General features: G+C 33.3%; 3 protein-coding genes across 3 annotated transcripts; all 3 read right to left on the bottom strand.

Annotated features, from left to right (window-relative positions):
* Nucleotides 1–314: 314 nt before the first annotated feature.
* Nucleotides 315–4,166, bottom strand: LOC110693759 (heavy metal-associated isoprenylated plant protein 41-like). The gene is made up of 3 exons (XM_021870930.1): nt 3,938–4,166; nt 2,028–2,226; nt 315–1,472 (listed from the first exon to the last, which is right to left on the bottom strand). The coding sequence occupies exons 1-3, from the start codon at nt 4,137–4,139 to the stop codon at nt 680–682; spliced, it is 1,194 nt and encodes a 397-aa protein (XP_021726622.1). The 5' UTR covers nt 4,140–4,166; the 3' UTR covers nt 315–679.
* A 2,191-nt stretch (nt 4,167–6,357) lies between these two features.
* On the bottom strand, nt 6,358–9,962 carry LOC110693758 (internal alternative NAD(P)H-ubiquinone oxidoreductase A1, mitochondrial-like). The gene is made up of 8 exons (XM_021870929.1): nt 8,789–9,962; nt 8,438–8,651; nt 7,915–8,075; nt 7,752–7,817; nt 7,509–7,672; nt 7,302–7,416; nt 6,812–6,991; nt 6,358–6,705 (listed from the first exon to the last, which is right to left on the bottom strand). Exons 1-8 carry the CDS (start codon nt 9,365–9,367, stop codon nt 6,547–6,549), a joined length of 1,638 nt encoding a protein of 545 aa, XP_021726621.1. The 5' UTR covers nt 9,368–9,962; the 3' UTR covers nt 6,358–6,546.
* Nucleotides 9,963–11,078: 1,116 nt separating this feature from the next.
* Nucleotides 11,079–15,146, bottom strand: LOC110693550 (endonuclease 1). The gene is made up of 9 exons (XM_021870674.1): nt 14,932–15,146; nt 13,223–13,403; nt 13,001–13,108; nt 12,816–12,871; nt 12,600–12,683; nt 12,110–12,205; nt 11,903–11,967; nt 11,728–11,801; nt 11,079–11,511 (listed from the first exon to the last, which is right to left on the bottom strand). The coding sequence occupies exons 1-9, from the start codon at nt 15,040–15,042 to the stop codon at nt 11,387–11,389; spliced, it is 900 nt and encodes a 299-aa protein (XP_021726366.1). The 5' UTR covers nt 15,043–15,146; the 3' UTR covers nt 11,079–11,386.
* Between the last annotated feature and the right edge of the window lie 465 nt (nt 15,147–15,611).

Here is a 15,611-nt window from a genome sequence, read left to right as displayed (position 1 = left end):
AGTATTGAAGGTTTTTCTTGGAGGGAATAGTTTCGGCTTCTGACGTTGTAGGCCCTTTTATAACAAACTTCACAACGCATCCAAAGCCAAGTAGTTTCCTTTGTTGCTAAGTAAAACTTTCATTTCGATTTTTTTCTCTAAAAAATCATCATAATTTTGATAGAAAATCAGTTACTTGTATATTGAGCTTACATTTGTGGATCATAACTCATAAGTTTACACCCACATGTCTTATAATGTTCATATTACACTCGTTTTGTTTAAGATTTTATGAGATATTGCTAATGGTGTGTTGTTGAGTACTTGTGTAATAAATTTTGAATTTCGCTCTTTGAATTACATACTATTCCATACTAAATATAAAAAATAAATGAGAGCATCATGCATTATCAATGACTTGGGATTGATTTATTAGGTGCTCGGTATAAAATCTAAGCTTGATTTAGTGGACGTAAGTTTGCCTGGGAATATTAGATAATCCATATAAAATAAGCTAAGCGCCTAAGCTAGACTTTGTGGACGTTAGTTTGCCTAGGACTATTAGACAATTCATGCAAAAGTTTCAAAGAAGAGCAACTTCCCGTGTTTTTGTAAACTAAATGAAAACCACTTACATAGGTTGGATCTCTGTTTCTGTATTTGATAAGGACTTCAGATCAGCTGCAAAGCACAAACCCGATCAGTAACCAGCATTGTCAGGGATCCATCTTTCACACATATTCAGTGTATCTAATGCTTTCACTGCCAACCGACGGACCAAATGGTAGTGTGCGCCTTCATATTTTCCGTAACAACAGAATAATTCAACAGGATTAGGAATACGACCCAAGGCCATATTTATTTCCTGAAGCTCTGTGGACAACTCTAGGGTGTTTCCAAAGTTTGACCTGATCCATGAAATTGCAACATTTGAATTGCTTTCAACATCAAGTGCCACATTTCTGTGGCACAAGTGTGATCTCTCGTACATCAGTAATGCACATTTGATAGCAAGCAATTCAGCAAAATTGACACACATGTAAGGCAATGGTCCCCAAAACATAGCTCGAACTGAATGATATTCGTCTACTAAGACACCTGCATATCCTGCTGCCATCAGAAAGTGTCTAACTTCTGCTTTGACAACGAATTTTACTCTAGGCAGAGCGTCCCTGCAACCCTGCAGGTTAAAATGACTTGAAGATATGTCAGGGGAAGGTGGCGCGACAGTGAAGATGAATGTATAACTGTCTTTCCAGTTGAAAGGTTCATCGATTGTTGAACTATGACCTCTCTTGTTCTCATACATCGGGTAGTCCTTGATATCAAAAGGGACGCACTCCATTAGGCGTAGAGAGTTTTGGTGTGCAAGTTCTTCGAGATTCCAAAAAGAGTAAGGAGGCTTGATTTTATGAGTAACATGAATCTGGCCATTGTGTCGGAGCAACCACCTAGCATTGCTGAAGAAGTCGTAGACTAGACCCTGATGCTTACTGCGAATAACAAGGTGCCGTTAACCAAGATTGTAAAAAATAATTTCATTTGACATATGACTATTCAGGAAACATGGAAGAGGAAAAATATGTAATGTGTACCAATACAAGCGTTAGCTCAGAAATTTCCAACAATATTATGACAAGCTGCAATCTTCAGGGCATACTTGAATAACATAAGCTCAAATCATATAGTATTAGAAGTGATAATAAAATGCATAACCCCTTAAATTGGAAAATATTCCCAAAAAAGAAATTTTTCTTTGAAGCATATTTTAAGAGTCAGGCCAGGTCATGGCCTAAACATACAGGACAAAGCTCCCACTGTTAACGGTGTTGCATTCCACAGTTAAGCTTGAACAATTCCCTTATCATACATGGAAGCAGCTGATGGTTACTTCATCGAGTCAACCAAACAAATTTTACAAAAGCATAATTTTTATCATCTAATCAAATAAAGTAACAATTAAAATTCGAACAAAATGTGACATAAAAATGAATGCATCAATAAGTTTAGAATAGAGTAGAGATTCTAGAGAAAACATGTATTCATACTTGATCATATCAGGATTGTCTTCTGATCCATAGAAGCCAGCATGAGGGAAATTATAGACGATGTAATCAAACTTTCTCCAGCAGAGTGAGGGGTGATCTTGCATCTGCCTAGCATCTACTTCATGTAAAACAGTAGCTCCCAGAAATCTTAAATGCATCAAATTTAACGCTGCTTTCTTATATGTGTTGATCAAAGAATCTGTTTCCAATATCAACAATATAAGACTAGACTTCCCTTAGTACATTTAGTACAATAATGTTGCAAAACCATTTCGTAAATAAAATTGCTCTTTTATTCTAATCGTTAGCCATAGTTGTTTATGATCATACTCCTAAAGTCTAAGATTCTAGAAGAATATTTTGAGTTATGCATTATGGAATACATCATTGATTAATAAAAACCTTCATACTACTATTATGGTGAAACAATGAATACTAAGGGGTGCAATACTGTAATATACTCGATATGCAATGAAATTAATCAATAAATTAGTCACTCATTGGCAACTTACGAAGTAGATTGAATACTAGCAAATGTTAGACTGCAGCACCATTGATTCATTTCAGCATATGTGCATAGATGACATCCAAGTATAATGGCTAGTTGGTGGCAAAATAATATCATCAACAAAAACCACAATAAAAATGCCAAGTTCTTAGATTATTTTTATACTTGTGATTAATAATACTTTTACTCCTAGCAAATTGTCCTACTATTATAAAGTGCGGTCATTCAAAGTAATCCATATGAAGTTCTTTAAACTTTTACTCTAAGAAGCAGTCCAAGAAGATCCAATGTGCAAAGTATCAATGATTCAAACTTCAAAGTAATTGAAGGTAAATCTCTATTAACTCAATTCCTAGATTTGGTAAATCTATTCTTAATCCATTCAAACATGTAACATCCTTTCTATACAACAAGTTCTCCTAAACAACCAACCTAATTGCACACTCACATTTAATTATCGCACATGATAAGAGTATAAAAAATTCAAAACATATTCCTGGGCCTCAACCAAAAGCGCTTAAACTGATGGTTGCACACTCACTCAAAAACAACCTAATTGCAATAAACAACCAATGGATACATGAGACAAGGTGGAGGGGTAGTGACATCGCTTTTCACCTCATATTCGTGTTGTTTAGGAATCCCATCATCTAACCCTCATATGGGTCCCCTTCTATTCACCAAAGCAACTATAGGGTCAAGTATTTTATTTTAGTCTTACTATTACACATTTACACTTGGTAAGATTTAATGAAATATAGGTCGGATTTGAAGCACAATTTACTCAATTCTAGTTTATATGGTAGGCAATGCCTTATACTACTTCACTTCACTAATTCCTCCTCACAAAATATTACTCCCTCTATCCCCAAAAGTTCGACCCTTTTGGCTTAATCTTAGTTCCAAAATGATCGACCCATTTGCATTAAAATACCCACCAATTTACAACAGTACTTGTACAAAATTAGCTCACATATAAAATTTTGTTTTTCATGTATTTTTAATACTTTTCCTTCTTTTTATTTAACTTTTTAATACCCGCGAAAATCAACCAATGAACTAATATACTTTTCCTTCTTTTTATTTAACTTTCTTAATCCCCGCAAAATCATCCAAAAAGGTTCGTTTTTTCGGGGACCGGGAGAGTAAAAATAAAAAATCATCCACATGCATGTTGTAGAAAGATCAAAACTTTAACAAAAACCTACTTCTATATATACAAAAAAATCAATAAGCAAAATCAACTCTATCATAAATTCATAATACATAGCCCAAATAATATTTAAAATAAGAATAATACTTGACAATTTGAGTAAATTTCAACTAATGTATTTTGTACAGAAATTTAAAGAATTTAACAAAAATTAAAGTTGAGAAAAAGAGAGAGAAAAGAGAAGCTGACCATAAGAATCGAGAGAAGTTGCTACAATGTTAGAGCCAGAACCAAAAGCCATAGCCAAAGACAATGCAAAAGAAAAATCACCTTCACCCACTAATAATATTTCATGATTTGATGAATAATGTTTCACCCACTTCTCTGTTTTTACCATATTTTCTCCCAAACTTGAATTTTCATAACCATTATAATTATTATTCGAAGACATTAATGGAGTTTGAAGATGAAAAGACTCCATCTTTGACCTTCTCACTGTAAAAGCAAAATAAAAGGCAAAGAGGGAGTAGAACTTATATTCTCACTAGTGTAAATTTAATTGTCAGGCCCATTAATGGTTTTTAAGCTCAATAAAAATAATACGGAGTAATTGTCAAGTTCCAAGTTCGTGTTGTCTTATCAGCAGTTCAGCCAGCCTTCTTTTCAGATTGTGTGAAACCATGTTGATTTGATTTATTCATACTCATTAATGCAATAGTTAGATTAATTTTACTACATATAATTGGATTTCCTAAGAAGTTTTTAAAAGTGTTACTAAAAAAAAAAAAAGTGGTTGGTAATTGAAAAAGTTAAGGCCCTGGGAGAAAGCTGAAGCTGATTTTGACTAGCTGATTTTATTAACTGATTTGACTAACTTATTGTATTAAGTGATTATATAAAAGTGTTTGGTAAATAACTGATAGCTTAAAGGTGATTGAGTATGTGAAATGACCAATAAGCTAATTGTGGGGTAGGTAGTTTAGATAGAATTTTAAATTAAATGAGGTTATAAGTGTCATTTCACAATAATTAATGAATAAGCTAATTGAAAAAGCTCCTAAAATGAGCTTTTTCAAAAAGAGCTTATTTAGTGGAATAAGATCTTTCAATAAGCTTACTACCAAACACTTGTATTAGCTTGTTTGACTAGTCAATCAGCTAAAGTTAGTCAAATAAGCTAATATACCTCCAATAAGCTAACTACCAAACAGGGCCTTAAATTTAATTCACATTACAAATTTCTAAGTAGTTAAAGTGACTGAGGTTGCACCTTTTAATTATGAGGGTACGTTGATGGTTCAATTCCCACTAGGCCACTAAGGACACTTTGACATTTATTTGATGGAGTGAATTGAAAATTAAATACACAAACTAAGCTATAAAAGGTACAGGGTAAAAGTGGTAACATCTTGTCCTTATTTCTTATAGTCTTACAAGTGGTAAAACTATTTCAATTAATTGGTGTGGTGTAACTTGTACAGAGTAAGTAAATAAAGAAGGATGAATTTAAACTAAAGTGCATGCACACCAATTGTACGATACCTAATGTTATGGCTAATTTAGAGGGTGGTTAAGTCCTAAGTAGGTTTAATAAGTTAAAAAAAGTGTTCATGTTTATAATATACACATTTAGTGCATTTTAATTTATTAACATGTGTTTGCTTATTTGAATGATTTATATTAACACATGTTTTGTTCACCTTATTTTCACTGGTTCAGTTTTAATAAATTTAAAACTTAATTAGTTCTATTTAGTTGAGATAAGTTCGGTTACGCAAAGTTCAAGTAAATCTAGATAGCTATTCAAAAAAAAAAAAAAAAAAAAGATCTAGATTATTGAAAATCATGTGAATAAAACACAACCCTCACCAAAACTTATCCTATCTTATTAAACTTATCAAAACTAATAACTTATTTTAAATTGAGCTTAGATAACCTTTATTAATCATCAGAACTATCTAAATTTATATTATTGCTGATCTTATCTGTTTAAATCTCCTTAAACAACCAAGGCTACTTTTCGCTCATTGGATAATTAAATAAATAATAATCATCCCTTAATGATCAAAATAAGAAATCATTATATCTTTGATGCACTTTACATCGGATGTATATACCACGTTAACAACCTTTGGAACAAAGAAAAAAAGCTTGAAATTAGAGCTGATCAATATTAGCCTGATGGCCCGGCTAGCCCAAATTTGGGTGGGTTTTTTTTTTTGGGATAGATTTAGACAGTGTTTTTATGTATAATTTTTAGTTGATTTTTTTGGCCCGGCTTGGAAAGCCCGCATGGTTTGGCCATTTTGGGCTGGTTTGGGCATGCGATTTCTATACCGAAGCTTGGCCCACTCTAAGAAATGGATGATTATTTTGGCCTCAGCCTCGGTCCAACCCCCTCTTTGATAAGGACTACTTGAAATGAAAACACAAAAAGAACAACACACTTTTTTGGTATGACCAACCACAATGTGCGGTAAGTTGACACATACTAAAACATTGATTGAGTAACCCCTGACTGATTAAGAAACCCTGACCCACACCGCGTGACCAACCACATATGATACTTTATGTGAAAAAAAAGTAAAGCAATCGGAGTAAACAAAATAAAATTGAGAAACTACATAAATCGGAGTACTAATTACCAAATAGTATTTGTATTTCACACTTTATTAGTTCAAAAGACATTTGTTTGTGTAATGCTGTAATTCCATCATAATATCAATATAGAAGAATTCAGTTTTGCAAAATTGATTACAACAAATCATATAACATCCAAAGTTTTACCACAAGCTATAAGTAAAAGGACCTCAATGCAATAGGGACAACAACAACAGCAATGTTTGAAGCTAATATCTTCAGTTTCCTATCTTTGAAATATCCCTGCCAAACACTAGAGTGGTTGCCCAGTTTACAGCAACATAGAATCTGTTTCTCCAGCTAAGTACACGCGTTAGATATGCTGAGCGCCAAATCAGAAAGCTGAGGAACCCAGCAATGGAGATGCCCTTAGCATCCTGATGATAGAAAATACAATGAAAAATTCATCAAACAATAGATGTTAATTGTTAAGAAGAGAATAAATCACTCTAAACATATGTTATTCAAAATCGTAAGGAGTACCTTTGACTCGCGGAGATCAACTAGAGCCTTGTAGCTACCTACTGAAGCCATGCTACCAGCATGCTTGTAAACAAACGGTTCTCCCAAAGTAACATCTTTTGCTGAATAAGCCTTTCCTGCATTTTGCTTGGCCATGTTGTTGAATAGCTCAACCAAATATTTGCCTTCTCTTTCAGCCACCTATATGAGCAGATATATAGTTATACATTATAATTACAAACCAATCACCATTTCAAAAGACCGTGTTTGTGCATGAAATATGTGATCGTCTAAGGATAAATTCAAGAAAGTTTGATATGGGGTAAGAATACTGCAACAATAATAGTTTGCAGATAAGTTACATGAACCCTTCATTTCACCTCAAATGCTTCAATTTGGACCAAAACATTGATTCTTTTTATAATAGTGTAACACTTGGAAACACACCCATGTTTGACATGAAAATCCAAGTTTTAGCAGCATAGATTTGCAGAAAGGTATGCATTATTACCTGAGCTAAAGCAGGGAGAACCTTTCTTCCAGTTTGTTCCAGAAATCCAGCACAATCACCAAGAGCAAATACATCTTCCACTGAAGGAATTCGCAACCATTGGTCAATCCCAACCCTGAAACAGTCATGATTACCATAATATTGCATTTGTCAAATGTCATCAGAAACACCAGAAATGAAACCAAAATTTTGAGGCAGGTAAGGCACCTTCCACCAGGGCACTTTGGGAGATTAAGAGATTTAATAAACTCAGAAGGACCGACGCCTGTTGACCAGACCAAAATGCCAAAGGGTACCTCTGTTCCATCCACAAGTACTATCTTTTCCCTCTCAACCTCTTTCACAATCCCACGCATTAGACACACACCCGACTGATGCAAAAATTTTATGTCAGATGTAATGAACTCGTAGACATTGCAAAGAATTTGATGATAGAAATATATGAATAACCTTTGTCAAGTGACTTGCAGCATATTCCCTCAATCCCACATCAAACGATGACAAAATTTCATTGGCCTGTTTCAAGCAGGTAATTAGAGTGATACTGAGATTACAAGCAGAAAAACTAATGTCTAGAAAAGCAATAAGTTGAGTACATGATATACATACATACCTCAATAACAGTGACCTTGACGCGGTCTTTAACATGAGCATACCGCTGGCTAACATCTCCTTTTATAAAATCACTCAGTTCACCACTGAATTCTACACCAGTTGGACCACCTCCAACAATAACACAATGTAACAAGCGCTTCCTTTCCTCATCAGAAATGCCTAGAAAGACCAAAAAGATAAAAATTTAAACAAACTTGTTTATGTCATAAGCTGAAAGACAATACTATAATACCAAGCCTTACATCGTGCAAGGAAAATGATTTTCCTCATACATTAAGGCTTGTTCGTTCTTTCACCTGAAAACTCCTTAGCTGAGCTTATGTAAACCTTACTTTTTAATCGTAAATTGAACTTGGCTGTCCTTATATGAACTTATTGGCCCTTATATGAACTTATTCACCTGAAAATTATCTTTTCAAGGTGAAAAGAACAAGGCCAAAGTATTAAACTGACATCCAGAAATTCAATCTAAATAAGAATGATGGCTTTTTAGCCTTGAACAAAAGATCTTGAGTAATAACCTGGACTCTGAGAAAGCATAAGATTTGAAAGAAGTTTCATTCTTATCTCTTGTGCATGATTAACTTCTCGCAGAAAAATAGCATGTTCCTGCACCCCTTTAATGTTGAATGTCAGGGGATCAGATCCCACAGCAATTACAAGCTTGTCATATGCCACCCTAAATCGATGTCGTTCATTTGCTTGCCCCAAGTTCTCCACAGTTTCACAGTAAACCTGGTTTACAAGAAAGATTGTACTTAAGTCATATAAAAGTCCCTTGAAATGAGCAAAAATGAAAAAAAAAAATAAAAATGCTTAAACAGATGGTTTAATCCTAATCAACCCCTCCTAAGATTAATTGGTTAACTTACTTCATGTTTAGAGGTGTCAATGCTAGTGCAGGAGGCCAAATAGAAATAGCAATTCGGATCCGTAGCAAGAGCAGACTGAATCTGACCCACAGGCTCAGCTACTGATCGAAATTCCAATGTCCCAACACAAGTTGAGGCAAGCAAAGGAGTAAAAACCATGTGGTTCCTTGGTGATATGCAAACAATATCATACATTTTGGTGTCAAGTCCCTTCATGAAACGGCATGCTGCCCAACCAGTTCCAAGGACCACAACCCTTGGCTTATCCCCTGGCTTAGTTGCTTCTAGCCCCGGGTATTTCATACTCTCCGACTCTGAAACTGACTGCTGACGCGCAATCTTCTCTGTAGAAGGTAGTTGAGAAGAGAGAGTGGCCTGATAACCCCTACTTTGGAAACTGGGAATATCCATCTTACCAAAGGTGTATGGATTATTGTACTTGAGCATTGCATTTTCTAGTGAAGGTTGGTACTTGGAGAAGGAAATACCCTCAGATATTGCATCTCTTTCGGTTGTATAATTGCCTTTGGCACCTCCTGATCTTCTCAAGCCAGTCCTTGCAATTCTTGCAAATGCCATTTCGAAAACTTCTGCTTTTATTACAAGATCTGATGCTGCAGAAGTTCCTATAAACCAACTTTATGTGCTTCTATATGCTTGAAATTTCCCTGCAGAGAACACATATCAGGTAATATCAATCATGGCATACTTGTGCAATAACGCGAAAACTTTAGCATTGATTATACTCTTCAGCTCTAGACGACATTAGCTTTTTTAGAATGATACATTGTTAATAGAGCTTAAATGTTCTTCTCATATTTCGAATTGAAACTTATTCAAAATAGAGCTCAACCGAAGAACTGAATGTATGTGAAGATTCAACATGATCTTATTTAGTCTTTCAAGAAAATATGGAGCAAAGATGAAGAAATATGAACTAAGATCAAGATTCCAGTATAGCAATCTCGAAAGATGTAAAAGGACCATCATCTATATTACCTTGACTAATGCTAAAAGTGATGCATTACATAAAAATTAACATATCAATAACAGAACATAGAATAAATTGACATAACAATAACATCTAATCTAATACAAGTATAACTTAATCACTAAAATTTTAGAAATGATCAATAAATCAAAGAAGTCACACTGGATCTACATTGAAAAATGCCTAAAGTTTTGTAATATTGAAAGACTAATATGGACAGAGCTACTACTATTTTAAGCACATCATGCACCAATGTTACAAGCACTATATGCTAACAAAATGCACATAGATTATATATAATATACCATATTACAACATTTCATCAATACGGTGCAACAAAGAGGGTCAGATGAACGCAATCTTACACTTGAACCTAACATGTTCTCGAGCTACATAGACTTAAAATGTTAGGGCTTGAATCCCTTGATACACCTTTCGTTCAAATGAGATTGTCTTACTTTATAAATCACTAATGTGACTCACAATGCTACATAGGATAGCTACACCCCAGCTTATAATTTAATCAACACGTCACAACTTTTTCGCTTTTAAATTGAACAAAATTGAATTGTTTCTAAAATTGTGTTACACTTGTTAGTTGTTACGACAACCTAGTAAACTTGGACATACCTAATCACAACCTAGTTTATAATCTTTTGAACATACGAAGAAATTTGAAATCATAATACATGTAATGAAACAATTGAGAATTTGAAATGATTAAATGCAGAAAATGAAAAACTTGTTAGAACAATTATAAAAAGAAATAATAATAAGAATTAAGAGTAAAGGAATATTACTGGGGTTTGTAAGTAAACAACTTTGTGTTTGGCAGCTGGTGAACGGTGATGAAATCATGAAAACTCCTTCATAAAAAATAGGAAAACACAGGCATTTTCTAGCACACTAAATTAAGAATGTATTAATAATAATTTTTTTGGCCAAAATTATACTCCGTAATAAATAAAAAATGGTAATAAAGGAGTTAAAATATTACCAAAAAAATAATATGGAAGGAGATCTGAAAAGGGAGGCTTGGGCAACAAGAAATTTTCTAATTAAAAAGGAATAATAAATGTTTCAAGTTGGTATTATTAATTAAAATTAAAAAAATTAGTTGTCGTTGGTTTTACCTTTATAATTTTGGTTTGTTCAGATTCAGTAAGAATGTACAAAACTTTACGGAAACACAATGGTAAGTAATTATGGGTTAGTTTAAGTAGTTAGAGTTTCTCTTTCAGTTATAAGTGATCTAGGATCGATTCTCACCCGGTCCTTGTGGCTAGCTAAACACCACAAAAAATTATAATGTTCGCTAATGTTTGCTAATTGAAATCATATTACAGAGGAAGTATGTAATATAACAATCTGTTTAGCAAAGAGTTAAATTACAATTTTTTTTTAACAAATTATATGAATCTAAATATTGTACAACGCTTTGGTAAAAGAATAGATGCTACTTTTATACTTACATATCAATGAATTATGAAATCTAGACATAAAAGGGGAAAAGAGGATGAAACTAGTCTTGTAGTTAGCCAAAGACTATTGAGTTTGTTGCAATTTCTTTCTTTTGCCGATCATCATAAGGTTAAGGCAAGTGGATCTTATGTTGCTGCTATCATTGCTTCATGACCTTGGTTGAACACCTTGTTTAAAATCATGGCTAATCGAACCCCTCCTTGTGCAATACGTTTCATCACGAAAGGCAGCCTTGAATTGAAGTATTCATCTATAATAAACCACATAAAAAATAAATACACGTTACCAGACAGTGGCAGATTTTGACCGGAAATATTACATATGTTGGAGGGGTCATGATTTAAACCTCTAACCTCTCGTTCAAAACTAATCACTATGTCACAACATAACATTTTACGAGTACAATAAGGTTCAGATGATGAGACGTGTCTAGCTAGTTTTAATAAATAAAAAACAAATTGGTTACCTGAAAGAGTTACACCAGGCTCAGCATCTTTGTAACCCCATTTACAAGCTATGTTAATGCTTTCAGTTGCATACCTATATGGCAAGGGAAAAACAAAAAATCTTATGTAAATAGTTACTTGATAAAATGCAAAATAACATTTTGAATGAAAATTTTATAGTAAAAATAATCATACTTGGTTACACAAGTATGAAGACTGTTGCAATCTGTCCAATGTGAGACATCATCCGACCATATTCCCTGTAGTAAAATGTAAGGCAATCCATAATTTAGTACATTATTGCTCATTATAATTATGTTTTGCAGGAATTAGCTTAGTTATTTGTTATGACAAATTGCAAATAATGATATATATAGTCATGTGTAAGCTAAGTAGTCTTACATTAGTGAAGTTTCCTACAATGTCTTGTTGTAAGAGATCAACGTCGTTGTCATAGTAATCTTTCAAGGCTGTAAGAATTATCTCTCTGTCCCATACCTACACAATACAATAGCAACCATGTTAAATGTAAGTTTTTACTACTAAAGAAGCGTGACAACTAAAAAAGGCTCTTGTAGGCATAATTCATGTTTTTGTATGAGTGATATCCCTTGTAATTACGCAAAAATGTCCATAATATAAGCTAAGGTACCAAACGTTCTATGAACTCAAACCCGAGAACAAAAAGAGTGTTATGGTGGTAACTCTTAGAAGTGGTGGAATATGTTGTATTAAGATGTATGTATTCATGTTGAGCTCCTTAACAATCACAACGCGAACCTTTTTTACTTGGCCATGCCCAAATTGTCATTCGGAGTGTTTAAATATAAATTCAATATAGCTAATCTAATGAGAAATATATTGTAAAAGTATGTGGTAGATATATACATACATGATGGAGGTTTGATTTATGTCTAAACCAACGTAAATCAATAGAATTTCCTCCTTCATCACTGGTATGCGCGCAATGCATTGGCTGTTACAATGATTAACATAAACTTAAATTAGATTTACAACAATAATGATCAATTAAGCTTAAAAATCAATATATGATGGTTAGCTACTTGGAGATCAAGAGTAGTGAGAGTTTCGATCATCTCATACATACCTGATGAATATCTCCCATAAAGTGTGACAGAAATAGCAATGCCTCAGTCATATTATCTGCATTTTTTAAGGTATGTACACCACGTCAAAAATAAGAGTTGTTCTAAGTAATTTGAGACGAAGTGAGTATCGTACTTAAAGATATTATAAACGAATACAACAGTAAATTAAAATATCAGATCTTACATCGTCGATCAGCAGTTCCTTCGCGGTAATGCTGAAGTTGAGATGTGTAATTTTGAATAGCACCAGCAACACACATATCCTCCACACCATGTTGATCATGACAATCCCCTATAAATCAATCCAACCATATATTACTAAAGACATAATAATCGCGCTTATATATTATAATATGATCAGATCAGGTCAGATCAGATCTTACACATAACAGATTCGAGTGCTTACGTTTATAATTGAAAGAACAAGAATCATCAGGAGTATCAATGAAGTGAAGAGGGCTAGTCCAGCGGTATTTGTACCAATGCCTCACTTGGTCTGGCCACACACATAACGCCGATAAATTACCATTTAAATTGTCTGGTAATAATTTCTTCACTGCATCTAGTGCCTCTGGTTCCAACAGATCCTACATAACACAGTTAATTACATAATGTTGGTTAAATTAACTTCCATTAATCAATTTTGTTATACATAAAATTAAATTGTGGGCTAGACGTGTTAGAAAATAACAATCGATATTGGTCATTTGGAGCATCATACACGTGACACGTACACAACATCTAATGTATGCATGATATACGACTTTGCAATAATGATATATATATCATTATTGCAAAGTCGTATATCATGCATATATATATATATATATATATATAAATATATATATATATATATATATATATATATATATATATATATATATAAATATATATATATATATATATATATATATATATATATATATATATATATATATATATATTTGTACAAGAAAGGTTGATATGTGATCATAATCCAACTACAATTAGAGACTAATTAGTAATTATTAAACAAACCGGATTTTGCTGAAAGATAGTTTCCAAATATAGTAAATTAAATTGTTTAATTTTAATTCCCTTGTGTATGTTGCTTATACTTCATCCTAATATAAGCTAAGTACTAATTTTCGAGTTCCTTGGATTGTCTGTTTTCAAACATTTGGAGTCAGCTTAACTCAAGACTGTTTTCTGAGTACAAGGTAAGCAAGTTCTAAGTATTACGACAACAAAAGTTCAACACATCACAAATTTGGTAGGTAGGGTGGAAAATGACTCAAGCCATTCGACGTAAGCTTGTATGTTGTACAAGGGAAATTTAATTTGTTGGCGTTACATCACTTAGCTTGTATGCGACAAATTGCAAACGCGCACTGGTGTTATCAATACTTATACGAAAATTTGTTCCCTAGATTTTAAGACTTAAGATAGTAACATGACTTAAGACTATCAACAATAACAATGAACAGAGAGTGAGGGATAACTCAAGTGGTTAGAGCTTCCCTCCCAACTGTAGGAGGTCTCGGGATCGATTCTCACCCCGCCCTTGTAATTCTCTAAACACACACACACAAAAAAAAAAAAAAAAAAAAAAAAAAAAAAAAAAAAAAAAAACAGTGAACAAAGGAATACAAAGCAACACCCTAATTCCAATATATGCTAAAGTGAAAACGTGTCAACTAAAAAGAAAGGGAGGTAGTAGTTTAGAGGATCAACAAGATATACCGACGAGTAGTGAATAATAAGATCATAATCTGAGATCGTTGCATATGCATATGTACTCTATACATTTTGAAAGGCAAGGTAACAACATCCAAATACAATATATGGCTAAAAACTTTAGAAGTAAAATGATAACTAGATTTAGCTATTTATGTGCTAAAAGTGCTAGCTTAGTTTAGTTTACCTTATATATGTGAAGCTAAGGCAACCGAAAATTAGAGCTAGATTGATTAGAACAAAAACAACGAACATATAAACTTCATTCCTAAATCTATTTATAAAGCAAAGCTTCTATAAGGCCGTCTCTTATACATACTAGACCTCGTGTTTTTCAAGAGTGTATGAGCAAAAACGGAGTAACACACCACGAAAAAAGAGTACGTAGTAGTAGCTAACCTGAGCGATTTTGCAAGTGATGGTGTGACCCTCTTTGCTCCATGCTTGAACTCCAGCAATCAAGATCAAGCAATAAACTAGACAAGAAACAAAACACGTTGAGCGCGACATTGAAAAATCTCTATACTTATTAAACGTGAAACTAATGAAATTTATGTGTTGTTATAATGACTCTCAAATGAAAGCAACACACAAGTTAACCTATGTGTTATGGGTTGGCAAACCAGCATTATATATAGATACATGTCATATAGTTGTTAACATTGAGTACAAGTCTCATTTATCAACCATTTTGAGTCCTTGAGTAACTAATAAGTTATGACTTTGTACAAGCAAATTAAGCATATTCTATCTATTATAAATAGCATCTTTTAATTTCCTATTAATTAATTTATTTTAAGGTAATAATAGATGGCGCTTTTTATGTTCAATCATGTGCGACTTAAAAATTATGGGAGTCTAAGAGTCGATGAGCTAAGAAAACTTGAATAATAGATTAATAACGTATGGAACAAGAACAAGACATGCGTGTAGTTATAATCTAGTTAAGTCATATTATATTATATGATTGTATACATAGTTTTGTATCATCTTATGCAATCGAATATTGATCTGAATAGTCATATTATCCTAACCTCTCAACTTCTCAAGAACTCGCGACCAACTTTTTCATACACCAA

The sequence above is a fragment of the Chenopodium quinoa genome, unplaced genomic scaffold (assembly GCF_001683475.1).
Source record: "Chenopodium quinoa cultivar QQ74 unplaced genomic scaffold, ASM168347v1, whole genome shotgun sequence".
Classification (NCBI taxonomy): Eukaryota; Viridiplantae; Streptophyta; class Magnoliopsida; order Caryophyllales; family Amaranthaceae; genus Chenopodium; species Chenopodium quinoa.
The sequence above is the reverse complement of the archived record's forward strand: the minus strand, read 5'-3'. Positions and strand labels throughout refer to the sequence as shown.

What these genes read in the sequence shown, in the direction of transcription:
- LOC110693759 (XM_021870930.1), bottom strand. Translation starts at nt 4,139, where the DNA reads ATGTCTTCGAATAATAATTATAATGGTTATGAAAATTCAAGTTTGGGA. An exon ending in AACTTCTCTCGATTCTTATG is followed by an intron (nt 2,227 to 3,937) that starts GTCAGCTTCTCT and finishes TATTGGAAACAG; the next exon opens with ATTCTTTGATCAACACATAT. An exon ending in GACAATCCTGATATGATCAA is followed by an intron (nt 1,473 to 2,027) that starts GTATGAATACAT and finishes TGTTATTCGCAG; the next exon opens with TAAGCATCAGGGTCTAGTCT.
- LOC110693758 (XM_021870929.1), bottom strand. Translation starts at nt 9,367, where the DNA reads ATGGCATTTGCAAGAATTGCAAGGACTGGCTTGAGAAGATCAGGAGGT. An exon ending in TCAAGGTCACTGTTATTGAG is followed by an intron (nt 7,818 to 7,914) that starts GTATGTATGTAT and finishes TGCTTGAAACAG; the next exon opens with GCCAATGAAATTTTGTCATC. An exon ending in TTGATCTCCGCGAGTCAAAG is followed by an intron (nt 6,706 to 6,811) that starts GTACTCCTTACG and finishes TTCTATCATCAG; the next exon opens with GATGCTAAGGGCATCTCCAT.
- LOC110693550 (XM_021870674.1), bottom strand. Translation starts at nt 15,042, where the DNA reads ATGTCGCGCTCAACGTGTTTTGTTTCTTGTCTAGTTTATTGCTTGATC. An exon ending in TTATGGGAGATATTCATCAG is followed by an intron (nt 12,684 to 12,815) that starts GTATGTATGAGA and finishes TCATTGTAACAG; the next exon opens with CCAATGCATTGCGCGCATAC. An exon ending in CTTCATACTTGTGTAACCAA is followed by an intron (nt 11,802 to 11,902) that starts GTATGATTATTT and finishes CTTGCCATATAG; the next exon opens with GTATGCAACTGAAAGCATTA.